Source organism: Anomaloglossus baeobatrachus, chromosome 1, assembly GCF_048569485.1.
Source record: "Anomaloglossus baeobatrachus isolate aAnoBae1 chromosome 1, aAnoBae1.hap1, whole genome shotgun sequence".
Lineage (NCBI taxonomy): Eukaryota > Metazoa > Chordata > Amphibia > Anura > Aromobatidae > Anomaloglossus > Anomaloglossus baeobatrachus.
Genome location: NC_134353.1, coordinates 753,536,966 through 753,553,266, shown reverse-complemented (window position 1 = coordinate 753,553,266; position 16,301 = coordinate 753,536,966). Strand labels below are relative to the sequence as shown.

Below are 16,301 nucleotides of genomic sequence, written 5' to 3'. Positions count from 1 at the left end.
TTAGGCTGTGTTCGCACGTCCATGCTGAAATTTCTGCAGTGATTTGACAGCACATGTTCGCTTCAAATCGCTGCAGAAACACTGCGTAATGGATGCATTGTTTCAGCAGACTAAAAGCCGATTTCATGCGCTATGGCTGCTGCCTCTCCCATAGACAGAGTGGGAGCTGCATCTAAAGTGCACAAAAGAAGTGACATGCTGCATTTTTGAACGCACGGATTTGGATCAAAATTTCAGCATCCAAATCGCTGCATACAAAAAAGCATCATGCGCACAGATTATGCACAATCTTCATAGATTGTGCAGGAGACGCAGGATGCATGCATTTACGCTGCAGAGCAATACACAGAGTAAATGCATGCAATACGCACACGTGCGCATGAGCCCTTATAAGGCTGGAAACACATCTATGCGAGTAAAATCGGTCCGACTGGGCTGAAAAAAACTCGGCTGATTTTAGTTCACGTTAGGTGCGAGTGCAACGCAAGTGCGATGCTTTTTGCTCGCGTGTGTGTCACGTTTGTGATGCTAGTTTCATGCAACATCTTAATTATATAAAAGCTATTACACATGTGTCATTTAATTTACCTTTGGGAATGTGATGTCACATTCATCTGTTGAATATTTAATGAGCAAAGTTACTGCCACACTCGCAAATGTGAACGCTGGTGCGCGTGTGTGATCCTACTTTTAATCCCCTTCCATAGGAAATCATTGGGACAAATGGTGCGAGAAACTCGCAAAAAAGCAGCATGCTGCGATTTTTTCTCAGTCCGATTTGGACTGAGAAAAAAATCGCAGATGAGAGCTGAATCATTCACTAACATGTGTCCGATTCCAATGCGAGTTTTTCTCGCATTGCTCTACTGCGAGAAACTCGCAAGTGAGAAGCAGCCCAAAGTGTTTCAGTGGTGCACAAAACTAGCTGCACCTTTGTACAAAAAATGACACCTAAAAAGACAGATACTGCTGTATCACAGGCTATACAGAGTCCAAAATGGCTTTATCTACCTCAGTATAGGGAATCTTTCGTTGTCGGATTTTGTCTGAATCATATATCTCAGAGACTTACATGGAAACACCGATGTAGGAGCTCAGCGCAGAGCAAAGGATAATTGTGAGCTGAGCCTTATTGTAATCTTTGGAAGGCAGAGTGAACAAATCATTAGCACTTCAAAAATTCCTTTTTTTCGCCATTCTCAGTGTGGTATAAGTGATGACTTTATTTTTTAGGTCAATACAATTACAGCAATACCAGTTTTATACATTTTTTTTTTATATTTTTCTACTAATGCTCAATAAAAGATGCTTTTATTACCCAAAAATCTAATAATGATATTTTGAGAGCTATAATTTTTCAATTTTTCTGCTGAAACAGTCATCTATGGGACTTTAACTTTTATTTGTCTGATCACTGGTCTAAGGCAACACATTATATTCTACAATACATTATATTACAGTACTGCATGTACCGTGCCATTCTTTACGTGTCAGGAAAACCTGCTCCTATTGACTCCAATTGAGGACAACTCAATTTTATTTTTCTAGAATACTGTTTTTGCACAGAACCCAGAAAAAGATTCTGGTGTCAATATAAAAGGTATTTTTTTCCTTTATTTGTTTATATTTTAGATTAAAATGTAGGCTTTGGAACTAACGTCTCACGTCAATACAGTATGTTTTCAACATATTATGGCCAACAAATTAGTAATGCAACTTAGAGGTACTATAGTGTATGGGGACTGTAGTGTATCGGGACTGTAGTGTATGAGGCCTATAGTGTATGGGGACTGTAGTGTATGGGGACTATAGTGTATGAGGACTGTAGTGTATGAGGACTGTAGTGTATGGGGACTATAGTGTATGGGGACTGTAGTGTATTGGGACTATAGTGTATGAGGACTATAGTGTATGGGGACTATAGTGTATGAGGACTGTAATGTACGGGGACTATAGTGTATGAGGACTGTAGTGTATGGGGACTATAGTGTATGGGGACTATATTGTATTGGGACTATAGTGTATGGGGACTATATTGTATTGGGACTATAGTGTATGGGGACTGTAGTGTATGTATAACTCGCCACTTCCTGCTTGGTCCTTTATTATTCATCTACTGAGTCAGGGTAGACCACTATATAAAATAGCCTAAATCATTAATGGCCATGGAACGTGACTGTTGGAGGTGCCATAGATATGCAAGATGGTGGAAATCTTAAGGCATGTGCCCCATATACCTTCCTTTTATAAAAAATCTCTACATGTGTTTAATTCCTATACCTGCCATGGCCAATTATTTGTTTTATACTTTCATTTTTTCCTCCGTTTTCTAAAAGTCGCAACTTTTTTATTTTATTCATGCATAGAACACGCTCTTAGAGAATCCTATTAGCCAAAATATAAAAGATGTACCTCACGATATAGCGACTGAAACTATAGGATGTCGGGGGGGGAGGGGTAGAAGGAAAAACCTCATATAAATTTATATCGTCATGACCGTACCAAGCTGAAGAATAAGGCCACTTTCACACTACATTCCTCTACCCGTTCAGTGGTCACGTCGGGGCTTCTGTCCGGTCCGAATCCGTCGTCGTTCCTGCGGCAGCACACATCGCTACGTGTGACAGCGCAGGAACGAGGAACAACATCGTACCTGCGGCCGCATGCAATGAGGAAGGAAGGAGGTGGGCGGGATGTTCGTCCCGCTCATTTCCACCCCTCCGCTTCTATTGGGCGGCCGCTTAGTGACGCCGCACGAATCGCCTCCTTAGAAAGGAGGCGGTTTGCCGGCCACAACGACGTCGCTAGGCAGGTAAGTATAGTGTGACGGGTGTTAGAGATGTTGTGCGCCACGGGCAGCGATTTGCCCGTGACGCACAACCAACGGGGGCAGGTACACTTGCTTGCGATATCGCTTCGTGTAAAGCCCGCTTTAAGAGGGCTTTACACACAGCGACATCGCTAGCGATGTCGCTGGTGAAAGCACCCACCCCCGTCAGTTGTGCGTCACGGGCAAATCATGGCATACAACATCGCTAGGAACAGTTACACATACTTACCTGCCTAGCGACGTCGCTGTGGCTGGCGAACCGCCTCCTTTCTAAGGGGGCGGTTCGTTCAGCATCACAGCGACGTCACTATGCGGCCGCACAATAGAAGCGGAGGGGCGGAGGTGAGCGCAGTTCACCAGCCACAGCGACGTCGCTAGGCAGGTAACTATGTGTGACTGTTCCTAGCGATGTTGTACGCCACGATTTGCCCGTGACACACAACCGACGGGGGCGGGTGCTTTCACCAGCAACATCGCTAGCGATGTTGCTGTGTGTAAAGCCCTCTTAAAGCGGGCTTTACACACAGCGATATCGCTAGCGAGTGTACCCGCCTTCGTCGGTTGTGCGTCAAGGGCAAATCGCTGCCCGTGGCGCACAACATTGCTAACACCTGTCACACTATACTTACCTGCCTAGCGACGTCGTTGTGGCCGGCGAACTGCCTCCTTTCTAAGGGGGCGGTTCGTGCGGCGTCACTAAGCGGCCGCCCAATAGAAGCGGAGGGGCGGAGATGAGCGGGACTAACATCCTGCCCACCTCCTTCCTACGTAGCGATGTGTGCTGCCACAGGAACGACGAACAATATCGTACCTGCAACAGCAACGATAATCGGGATGGGAAAGACTGGACAACGATAAACAATATGGTGAGTATTTTTGATCGTTAACGGTCGTTCCTGCGGTGTCACGCGCAACGACGTTGCTAACGAGGCTGGATGTGCGTCACGACTTCCGTGACCCCAACGACATCTCGTTAGCAATGTCGTTGCGTGTAAAGCCCGCTTTAGAGTCAGTGGCCCCGTCGGCACATACGACTGAAACCTGTTTTGCGGGGGGCTCAGACAGACGCTCTGACGGGACCACTGAACGGAGATCGAAATGCAATGTGAAAGACTGAGGCTATGTGTCCACGTTGCTTTTTACCTGCTTTTTTGCTGCTTTTTCAACTACAGCTGTATATTGCTCAGGCCAAAAGACTACTACTACTCCAGCAGGATACAGCTAAACCCCCACTAGGTGGAGGCAACACAGGTGCAGGTGGAGCCATTCACACTCACTTCCAAATATGGAGGAGGTGATGGCTGGATGGTAAAACTGCACACTGGTGGCTTGCATAGAGCACTGTTCACACTAGCAGACGCACAGTCACAAACCCGCAGCCTATTAGGTGACGCCCATACTATTAGATCAGGCGGGCTGCCAAGCCGTACCCCCACTGCGCGCTACGTAGGGACAGAAACTCTGATAGCAAGGCCTAACAAAAAGGGGCCTGGCTGTATCCTGTACAAAAAAGTTTTTGAGGTTTTTTGTTAGCGTTATGGCCATAAGACGTAAGCCTACAACCCTCGTCACGGGAACCTCATGCTTGTAGGTCCCTATATAACTTTTTTGTACAGGATACAGCCAGGCCCCTTTTTGTTAGGCCTTGCTATCAGAGTTTCTGTCCCTACGTAGCGCGCAGTGGGGGTACGGCTTGGCAGCCCGCCTGATCTAATAGTATGGGCGTCACCTAATAGGCTGCGGGTTTGTGACTGTGCGTCTGCTAGTGTGAACAGTGCTCTATGCAAGCCACCAGTGTGCAGTTTTACCATCCAGCCATCACCACCTCCTCCTCCTCCATATTTGGAAGTGAGTGTGAATGGCTCCACCTGCACCTGTGTTGCCTCCACCTAGTGGGGGTTTAGCTGTATCCTGCAAGAGTAGTAGTAGTCTTTTGGCCTGAGCAATATACAGCTGCAATTCCATCTTGCTGTAAGTAATGATATTTTCTTTTTTGCTTTTTTATATTATATATAGTGTAGGGACCTACAAGCATGAGGTTCCCGTGACGAGGGTTGTAGGCTTACGTCTTATGGCCATAACGCTAACAAAAAACCTCAAAAACTTTTTTGTACAGGATACAGCCAGGCCCCTTTTTGTTAGGCCTTGCTATCAGAGTTTCTGTCCCTACGTAGCGCGCAGTGGGGGTACGGCTGAGTTTTTGACCAAAGTTCTGCCACAAAAAGGCTGCAGTTTGAACTGCATAGTGGGCACAAGAAACCCAAATTCCCATAGACTTTGCTTGAAAAGCAGAACACAACCATTTTGGCATTAAACGCTGCAATTGAAAAAGCAGCAAAAAAGCAGGTAAAAAGCAACGTGGACACATAGCCTTAAGAAGTTATCAGGTCATTTTTTACTGCAAAGTGAATGTGATAAATACAAAACTCAAAAAACAATGGAGGAATTTCTGATTTATGTTTTTTTATATTTCATCACATTTGGATTTTTTTTTCTCCTTTTTCAGTACATTTTTTTTGATAAAATAAACTACAACCGCCCAGCAAAAACCGGAGCCCCTGTATGACTGACGTAAAAATGATAATTATCACTCTTGGGAAGAGAAAAAAAATGCAAAAAATGACTAAAATTGGCAAGTCCTGAGGGGGATAATACTGGGAGGCCACTGACATGACATGGTCTCGGTGTGCACCATATATTTGGATGGATTTCTGGAGTCCCAGCACAGTCCCCCCAGATCAGCCCATTATAAGTCGTGACAATGACCACTCCTGTCCTGATAGTGAAGTGGTGATCATTGTGACTCAGGAAACACATATTCCTGTGCACCCTCGTGTATACAGCCATGGGTCTGCATACCCCGGCCGTACCCACCCTGCGCCCTCACCGACCCCCACACAATGACTAATGACGCCCCTCAGCAGCAGGTACAGGAGCGCGGTGCACGCCGGGATCGCCTCTCAGCCAATATGGCGTCTCCGTGACAGCTGTGCTGCCGCTGCTGCGCTCCCGGTCACCGGTGTGTGTGGTGCGGAGGGTACGGGACTGTGCCCATACAGCCGCTGGCTTGGAGGACACTGCTTGCCCCTTCCTGGTACGGGAGGGCACCGGCCGCGGAGCCGAGCACTGGCTGCCCCACCCTGCGCTGTGTGATGCTGCGGGTCACCGGGTGACAGCCGGGGATGAGGGAGCGGCCCGAGGGCTGACAGCAGGGCAGATATGGGCTCGGTGGCGGCCGGGGATTCGGCTCAGTGGCTGTCGGTGAAGGAGGAGACCATCTTTTTACATGACGGGCTCATTCGGGTCACTGATCTGGCGGAACTGCCGAGCGAGATCGGGGTGGCGGAGGCCGGGGACACGGACCTGGAGGTAAGGCCGCCTGGAGAGCCGGCGCGACGTCATGTATGTGTGCGAGCACGGTGTATCGTGACATATCGCAGACACAGCCTGGGGGCCGCTCCTCTGGGACCTCCAGAACCAGGAGACAAGAAGCGATCCTATCGCGATATAGCGCCCTTACATAGCTGATCTGGAGAATCCATCTGTAATCCATGCAGTTAAGGTAGATAGTGACTAGTCATCTGTATGAACAGAAGAGGCCCCCATGATGTGTCTGTCAGTGGCCCCCCCACCTCCTGTGCGGCTGCAACCATAATGTGTCAGTGGCCCCTCATCTCCTGGCCCCTGTGCAACTGCACCCATAATGTGTCTGTGACAGTGGCCCCCCATCTCCTGGCCCCTGTGTGGCTGCACCTATGTATGACAGGTGACAGTGGCTCCCCCCACCCCCTGTGAGGCTGCACCCATAATGTGTCTGTGACAGTGGCTCCTCACCCCCTGGCCCCTGTGTGGCTGCACCTATAATGTATGACAGGTGACAGTGGCTCCCCCCACCCCCTGTGCGGCTGCACCCATAATGTGTCTGTGACAGTGGCTCCTCACCTCCTGGCCCCTGTGCAGCTGCACCTATAATGTATGACAAGTGACAGTGGCCCCCCCACCTCCCGGCCCCTGTGCAGCTGCACCTATAATGTATGACAGGTGACAGTGGCCCCCCACCTCCCGGCCCCTGTGCGGCTGCACCTATAATGTATGACAGGTGACAGTGGCTCCCCACCTCCCGACCCCTGTGCGGCTGCACCTATAATGTATGACAGGTGACAGTGGCCCCCCACCTCCCGACCCCTGTGCGGCTGCACCTATAATGTATGACAGGTGACAGTGGCCCCCCACCTCCCGACCCCTGTGCGGCTGCACCTATAATGTATGACAGGTGACAGTGGCCCCCCACCTCCCGGCCCCTGTGCGGCTGCACCTATAATGTATGACAGGTGACAGTGGCCCCTCACCTCCTGGCCCCTGTGCTGCTGCACCTATAATGTATGACAGGTGACAGTGGCCCCCCACCTCCCGGCCCCTGTGCGGCTGCACCTATAATGTATGACAGGTGACAGTGGCCCCCCACCTCCTGGCCCCTGTGCAGCTGCACCTATAATGTATGACAAGTGACAGTGGCCCCCCCACCTCCCGGCCCCTGTGCGGCTGCACCTATAATGTATGACAGGTGACAGTGGCCCCCCACCTCCCGGCCCCTGTGCGGCTGCACCTATAATGTATGACAGGTGACAGTGGCCCCCCACCTCCTGGCCCCTGTGCTGCTGCACCTATAATGTATGACAGGTGACAGTGGCCCCCCACCTCCTGGCCCCTGTGCTGCTGCACCTATAATGTATGACAGGTGACAGTGGCCCCCCACCTCCTGGCCCCTGTGCAGCTGCACCTATAATGTATGACAAGTGACAGTGGCCCCCCCACCTCCCGGCCCCTGTGCAGCTGCACCTATAATGTATGACAGGTGACAGTGGCCCCCCACCTCCCGGCCCCTGTGCGGCTGCACCTATAATGTATGACAGGTGACAGTGGCCCCCCACCTCCCGACCCCTGTGCGGCTGCACCTATAATGTATGACAGGTGACAGTGGCCCCCCACCTCCCGACCCCTGTGCGGCTGCACCTATAATGTATGACAGGTGACAGTGGCCCCCCACCTCCCGGCCCCTGTGCGGCTGCACCTATAATGTATGACAGGTGACAGTGGCCCCTCACCTCCTGGCCCCTGTGCTGCTGCACCTATAATGTATGACAGGTGACAGTGGCCCCTCACCCCCTGGCCCCTGTGCTGCTGCACCTATAATGTATGACAGGTGACAGTGGCCCCCCACCTCCCGGCCCGTGTGCTGCTGCACCTATAATGTATGACAGGTGACAGTGGCCCCCCACCTCCTGGCCCCTGTGCAGCTGCACCTATAATGTATGACAGGTGACAGTGGCCCCCCACCTCCCGGCCCCTGTGCAGCTGCACCTATAATGTATGACAGGTGACAGTGGCCCCACCTCCTGGCCCCTGTGCAGCTGCACCTATAATGTATGACAGGTGACAGTGGCCCCCCACCTCCCGGCCCCTGTGCAGCTGCACCTATAATGTATGACAGGTGACAGTGGCCCCACCTCCTGGCCCCTGTGCAGCTGCACCTATAATGTATGACAGGTGACAGTGGCCCCCCACCTCCCGACCCCTGTGCTGCTGCACCTATAATGTATGACAGGTGACAGTGGCCCCCCACCTCCCGGCCCCTGTGCAGCTGCACCTATAATGTATGACAGGTGACAGTGGCCCTTCACCTCCTGGCCCCTGTGCAGCTGCACCTATAATGTATGACAGGTGACAGTGGCCCCCCACCTCCTGGCCCCTGTGCAGCTGCACCTATAATGTATGACAGGTGACAGTGGCCCCCCACCTCCCGGCCCCTGTGCAGCTGCACCTATAATGTATGACAGGTGACAGTGGCCCCTCACCTCCTGGCCCCTGTGCAGCTGCACCTATAATGTATGACAGGTGACAGTGGCCCCCCACCTCCCGGCCCCTGTGCTGCTGCACCTATAATGTATGACAAGTGACAGTGGCCCCCCACCTCCCGGCCCCTGTGCGGCTGTACCCATGATGTGTAACAAGTGACAGTGGCTCCTCACCTCCCCGGGTCCCTGTGCACCTGCCCCCATCACAGCTCATCTTCAGTTACGTTATGTCCCCCGGCGGGGGGCGGACAGGGCGCTCGTCCCAGCCCAAAGGACTTGGTGGATCATTGTGTTATTTATTATGGTCTGGAGTTTGTTTTCTAAATAGAAATGTGATGTCTCTGGTGATTTCTCTACACAATTGTTACAATGAGCAGTGATGGCTGACAGTGACGCTGCCCAGAATCCACCACTGATTACGAGTGCTGCCACCCTATATCTGGCATGTTCCCTTCCACACCCTGCTCCCATCAGAGATGCTTCCCAATGAGCCTTTGTCAGGGGATCAGTGCACATGGATTCTCAGTGGTGAGGCCTTTGTACTGCTCTCACTTGGCTCGGTGAGCAGGTGCTCTTCTCTCTGCCTCCTAATGATGAGCACTCGTAATCGTTGTCCTCCCTCTGTTGCAATGCACGGCATCTGTCCTGGTTGTCAGGCTCTGACTGTCAGAATGAGCTCATTAGGATTTCATCACTAGGATGGTCTGTAGAACCCGCGCCTGGGAAAAATATACCCGTGACCTACCAGGACGTGGGCAAATATGAGCGATATCCTGCACAAGCCCCCGAGGCATATCCTGTAATGGTCAGTAGTGCCCTTGTGAGACTGTCCTGGTGTGTGTATGCCAATGGTACATGCCGCCTTGTCAGTCAGTGCCAGAGAAGGCAAAAAAGTATAAAGGCAAGATTGTGTGCTCTGTTTTGTATCCACCTATGTCTGGCTCCGGCGCTATGTTAATAACTACATGTGATCCCAGGTCGAGGTGTGTGTAATGAGGTGTATATTTGCTTCATGGCAGCTGTGTATGCAATATGTGTATACAAATGATAAGGAAAACATGGCACAAAACTTTCTACATTGGTCACTGAATACAGTTTGCAGCCTACAGATTCTGATGAGGCGTGATCTAGATTATTCACGTATGTATTCTGGATGTAACCAGATGAATGATACTTCCAGAAGCTGTCGGCACAAGCCCATTGTTTGTGCGGCCCCATTCACACTGCGGTCAGAGGTTCTGAGCTGACGGTGTGCGGCCCCATTCACACTGCGGTCAGAGGTTCTGAGCTGACGGTGTGCGGCCTCATTCACACTGCGGTCAGAGGTTCTGAGCTGACGGTGTGCGGCCTCATTCACACTGCGGTCAGAGGTTCTGAGCTGACAGTGTGCGGCCTCATTCACACTGCGGTCAGAGGTTCGGAGCTGACAGTGTGCGGCCCCATTCACGCTGCGGTCAGAGGTTCTGAGCTGACAGTGTGCGGCCCCATTCACACTGCGGTCAGAGGTTCGGAGCTGACAGTGTGCCGCCCCATTCACGCTGCGGTCAGAGGTTCTGAGCTGACAGTGTGCAGCCTCATTCACGCTGCGGTCAGAGGTTCGGAGCTGACAGTGTGCCGCCCCATTCACGCTGCGGTCAGAGGTTCGGAGCTGACAGTGTGCCGCCCCATTCACACTGTGGTCAGAGGTTCTGAGCTGACAGTGTGCAGCCTCATTCACACTGCGGTCAGAGGTTCGGAGCTGACAGTGTGCGGCCTCATTCACACTGCGGTCAGAGGTTCGGAGCTGACAGTGTGCGGCCCCATTCACACTGTGGTCAGAGGTTCGGAGCTGACAGTGTGCCGCCCCATTCACGCTGCGGTCAGAGGTTCGGAGCTGACAGTGTGCCGCCCCATTCACGCTGCGGTCAGAGGTTCGGAGCTGACAGTGTGCCGCCCCATTCACGCTGCGGTCAGAGGTTCGGAGCTGACAGTGTGCCGCCCCATTCACGCTGCGGTCAGAGGTTCGGAGCTGACAGTGTGCGGCCTCATTCACGCTGCGGTCAGAGGTTCGGAGCTGACAGTGTGCCGCCCCATTCACGCTACGGTCAGAGGTTCGGAGCTGACAGTGTGCCGCCCCATTCACGCTGCGGTCAGAGGTTCGGAGCTGACAGTGTGCCGCCCCATTCACACTGCGGTCAGAGGTTCGGAGCTGACAGTGTGCCGCCCCATTCACACTGCGGTCAGAGGTTCGGAGCTGACAGTGTGCCGCCCCATTCACGCTACGGTCAGAGGTTCGGAGCTGACAGTGTGCCGCCCCATTCACGCTGCGGTCAGAGGTTCGGAGCTGACAGTGTGCCGCCCCATTCACGCTACGGTCAGAGGTTCGGAGCTGACAGTGTGCCGCCCCATTCACGCTGCGGTCAGAGGTTCGGAGCTGACAGTGTGCCGCCCCATTCACGCTACGGTCAGAGGTTCGGAGCTGACAGTTCAGGAAGGGAGGTATGGGTCTAAATGCAAAGGTAGTGAGGAGGAGGGAGATGTCACAACGTCGCAGCGTTAGGAGGATATCAGGGTCTCTTCACATCAGTGTTGGAGGCTTTGTTGTAGAGTCTATCATTTTTACCAGAAGAAACATTACAGTTTGTGGAGCTTTTTTTTTCCCCCCCAGTGTAATGACAGACGCCATAACAGAAGACCAACAGCTGCCATCATAGTCAGTAGTGTCAGCTACACTCCGTTTGTGTCCTTTATATGATGGACCCGTAACCTGCAAAATGCATTAAAAGTAAAGCCTCATATTTAGTAAAAGTCTGCAGGCATGGCAGCAACAGAAAATTCTTCTTTGTAGATGGATAAGCACGAAATGTCCAAAATGGGATAGCCCCTTTAAGATGTGAGATGAAGACGTATTATTAAATGAGAATTGGTTTATTTCATGTGTGTATTCATAAAGTATGATGTATCCTCATGGAGCAAGCGTACTTACTAGTTTTGTTAAAGGGAACCTGTCACCAGTTTTTTGGCCTATAAGCTGCGGCCACCACACTGGGCTCTTATATACAGCATTCTAACATGCTGTATATAAGAGCGCAGGCCACTGTGCAGAACATAAAAAACGCTTTATAATTCTCACCTAGAAGGTCGATCCTGTGCACAACAGTCGGATGGGAGTCTTCGTTCTCCGGGACCGGCACCTCCATTCTCGGCCATCTTGGTCTTCCTTATTCTGAAGCCGCGGTGCATGACGCGTCTACGTCATACACACAGGCCAGCATTGAGGGCCTGCGCAGGCACACTTTGATTTGCCCTGCTCAGGACAGATCAAAGTATTGTAGTGCGCCTGCGCAGGACCACAATGCTGGCGCATTTTATGACGTGGACGCGTCGTCCACCGTGTCTTCAGAACAAGGAAGACCAAGATGGCCGAAAGGGGAGGCGCCGGTCCCGGAGAACGAAGACTCCCATCCGACTGTTGTACACCGGAGCGACCTTCTAGGTGAGTATTATAAAGTGTTTTTTATGTTCTACAGCGCGGCCTGCGCTCTTATATACAGCATATTAGAATGATGTATATAAGAGCCCAGTGGTGGTGGCCGCAGCGTATAGGCCCCAAAACTGGTGACAGGTTCCCTTTAAGATCTCGTTCAGACTGCTGTAGTACAGGCTCATTCTAGCATCCGTCCTATGGTCATCACTCAGATGGTCAAGCTCCTTTTCATTGCAATAACTAAAAAAGGCTGGAGAAATGCACTAGAATATCTCCTGACTATTTGTCTTTCCACCTACATTTTGTCAGGCGCTATTACGAGGCTCATACACATAATATAAGATTAAAGGGACTGTCACAATCACAGCTACAGTATTACATATCCAGAGAATAAGTACCTGACCCCATTTGGTAAGTTCTAGACTTTCTTCCTTAATATCGTAAACCATGAATGAAGGGACACTGAGCAATCTCATCCACTGCACCATTCACAATCAGTAGTGGGATCCTCAGCCCAGCAAACGTCACCTTATTAACATCAAGATGATAATGCATCCTGCCATAGAGCAAAAACTGTGAAAACATTCCTTGAAAGAAGACACATAAGGTCAATGTCATTGCCTGCAAATAGTCCAGATCTCAATCCAATTGAAAATCTTTGGTGGAAGTTGAAATAAAAAATGGTTCATGACAAGGCTCCAACCTGCAAAGCTGATCTAACAACACCAATCAGAGAAAGTTGGAGCCAGATTGATGAAGAGTACTGTTTGTCACTCATTAAGTCCATGCCTCAGATTGCAAGATGTTATAAAAGCCAGAGGTGGTGCAACAAAATACTAGTGATGTATTGGAGTGTTCTTTTGTTTGTTTTTCATGATTCCATAATTTTTTCCTCATAATTGAGTGATTCCATAATGTTTGCCCTGTTTGGTCTTGAAAAGTAACCGTTACTGGCTAGCACATTATGTTTTCATGATTTGTTTTTAGTGTTTCTTAAAGCCAGAAAGTTTCCATATGAAATGACTTTAGTTTTGTGCCATGTCTGTGATATGCTTTTTTTTTTTTTTTTTAAACAAAAGTAAAAAACTGAATGATCATCCTCAGACCCAGGTGAGGCCATCATTTCTGCCAGGGGTTGTATAAGAGCTGCTGATACTGACAAGCCACTGTTCTTATCTACACAATAAGGGGATGTCATTCTTACTGGAGATGGGAAAAACTGAGTTAGAATCATGGCAAATTATCTAGGCTCACCTATTCAATAACCTAATGCTCCAGTACAGCTTCTCTATTGGTCCCTGCAGGTGTTTTACATTATCGCAGCAATTTAAATCCACATGACTGCTGCAGGCAATCGCTGACCTCTGTGATGAGGCTGGCATGTATGGCACAAGATGGCTGAGGCCAGTGTGATACCCCAAGTGACCATTGGAAGCCAATTACTGACCTCAGCAACGTTAGTAAGGTCATGGATTGGCTGCAGTTGTCACACAGTTATGGATGTCATTACTGCAGAGCAGTGAACAAAACCTGCAGAGAGCGCCGATATAGGCATAACTGAGCATTTATACAGTACTGAGTCTTTATATAACTTCTTCAAATCCCACCTTAGTGGCTTAACTTTCTCACAACTGAGGCGAGTAATTGGCTGCAGCGGTTACCTAGTTGTTAAAGGGAACCTGTCATCAGAAATTTAGCTATAAACCTAAAAGTTTCCCCCTCTGCAGCTCGTGGGCTGCATTCTAGCAAGGTTCCTGTACTTTTTGTGTCCCCTTTTAAACCAAATTAAATACTTTATAAACTTGTACCTTTTGCTATGTAAATTTTGTAAATCGTCCATGGGGGCGGGCTCTCTGCTGACCGTTGCTGTTCCTCCAGCACATTGACGCCGTCCCCCCACGCTCCATTTCATCCATCAGGACGCCGCCCACTGCGCCCGAGGTGCCGCCCACGCCAGGATCGCTGGTGACGTGTGTCACAAGCACGAGAATATGGGCGGCGCTGTGATTGCATCGCAAGTGCCCGCCCATAATCTCGTGGACGCGCTTTCCCCCACTGCCTCCAGCGTTCTGCGCAAGCGCTCGCCGGCCAAATGACCCGACGTCACCTCCTGCCCATATTACCCTGCAGCAGGGCAAGATGGGAAAGAAGTGACGTCGGGTCATCTGGCCAGCAAGCGCTTGCGCAGAACGCTGGAGGAAGAGGGGAAAGTGCGGTCACGAGGTTATGGGCGGCACTTGCTGATGACACTCACAGCGCCGCCCATAACCTCGTGCCTGCGCAAAACGTCACCAGCGGTCACACGTGCACACAGTGCACATTACCGCTACAGTCGCACAGCGCATGCGCGGGACCACGGGCGCCCAGGGGCGGCATCCTGAGATATGAAATTCAGCGTTGGGGGGCGGCGTAAATCTGCTGGAGGAACAGCAACGGTCAGCAGAGAGCCCACCCCCATGGACGATTTACAAAATTTACATAGCAAAAGGTACAAGTTTATAAAGTATTTAATTTGGTTTAAAAGGGGCCACAAAAAGTACAGGAACCTTGCTAGAATGCAGCTCAGGAGCTGCAGAGGGGGAAACTTTTAGGTTTATAGCAAAATTTCTGATGACAGGTTCCCTTTAATATCATGATTAACTGACTCTTTTTATTTAGAGTTTTTGCTTTTGGATTGGTGTTGCATGTCCTGATAGTGAGGTAGTAATGGCATGTTCACAGGCACTTGAGTTAGTGTAGATTTTCAGTCAGATTATTTTCAGCATTTTAGAGTAACGGCAAAGCCAAAAATTGAAGGCCTATGGCCCAACTGCAAACCAACCAAGACATGGCTGTCCACCTAAACTGACATCCCAAGCAAGGGGAGCACTAATTAGCGAAGCAGCCAAGAGGCTCATGGTCACTCTGGAGGAGCTTCTGAGATCCTCAGCTCAGGTGGAAGAATCTGTCCACAGGACAACTATTAGTGAAGAGTCACATGGCAATATAACTCGGACAAGCATCGAAACGCATTGCTCGTACTGGCTGCATAGAAATACATACTATCTCACACTTGGGTCTGGAGAGCCAACAGCCAGTTTGATCATTGCATTGCGATCTTCGTCCAAGTTGTACGGCCATGTGACTGTTCACTTAGTAGTATTCTGCACAAATCTGGTCTCTATGGAAGAGTGGCGAGAAGAAAGCCATTTTTGAAAGCAAGCTACACTAAAGTTCAAAAGTTTGGGGTCACTCAGACAATTTTTTGTCTTTTCCATGAAAAATCATACTTTTAGTTATCAAATGAGTTGCATAATGAATAGAAAATATAGTCCAGACATTGACTAGGTTATAAATAATGATTTTTACTTGAAATAGTAATTTTCTCCTTCACACTTTGCTTTCGTCACATATTGCTCTTTTGCAGCAATTCCAGCTTTGCAGACCTTTGGCATTCTAGCTGTTATTTTGCTGAGGTAATATGGAGATATTTCACCCCATGCTTCCCCCCCCTCCCGCCCCACAAGTTGTATTGGCTTTTTGCGTACCATACGGTCAAGCGTCTCCCGCAACAGCTCAATAGGGTTGAGATCTGGTGACTGGGCTGGCCACTCCATTACAGAGAGAATACCAGCTGCCTGCTTCTTCCCTAAATAGTTCATGCATAATTTGGAGGTGTGCTTTGGGTCATTCTGCTGTTGTAGGATGAAATTGGCTACAATCAAGCGCTGTCCACAGGGTATGGCATGGCGTTGTAAACTGGAGTGATAGCCTTCCTTATTCAAAATCCCTTTTACCTTGTACAAATCTCCCACTTTACCAGCACCAAAGCAACCCCAGACCATCACATTACCTCCACCTTTGCTTGACAGATGGCATTAGGCACTCTTCCAGCATCTTTTCAGTAGTTCTGCTTCTCACAAATGTTCTTCTGTGTGATCCAAACACCTCAAACTTCGATTAGTCTGTCCATAACACTTTTTTCCAATCTTCCTCTGTCCAATGTCTGTGTTCTTTTGTCCATTTTAATATTTTCCTTTTTATTAGCCAGTGTCAGATATGGCTTTTTCTTTGCTACTCTGCACTGAAGGCCAGCATCCTGGAGTCGCCTCTTTACTGTAGATGTTGACACTTGCGTTTTGCGGGTACTATTTAAAGAAGCTGCCAGTTG

General features: G+C 49.9%; 1 protein-coding gene across 2 annotated transcripts in view; it reads left to right on the top strand.

Annotated features, from left to right (window-relative positions):
• The first annotated feature begins 5,741 nt into the window (after positions 1-5,741).
• Positions 5,742-16,301, top strand: part of HECTD4 (HECT domain E3 ubiquitin protein ligase 4) — a 366,009-nt gene continuing 355,449 nt past the window's right edge. For both annotated transcript variants that reach the window (XM_075323933.1, XM_075323925.1), the window contains exon 1: positions 5,742-6,199. In XM_075323933.1, coding sequence (XP_075180048.1) covers positions 6,050-6,199 — 150 coding nt within the window. In that variant the 5' untranslated portion in view covers positions 5,742-6,049. The remainder of the gene's footprint in view (positions 6,200-16,301) is intronic.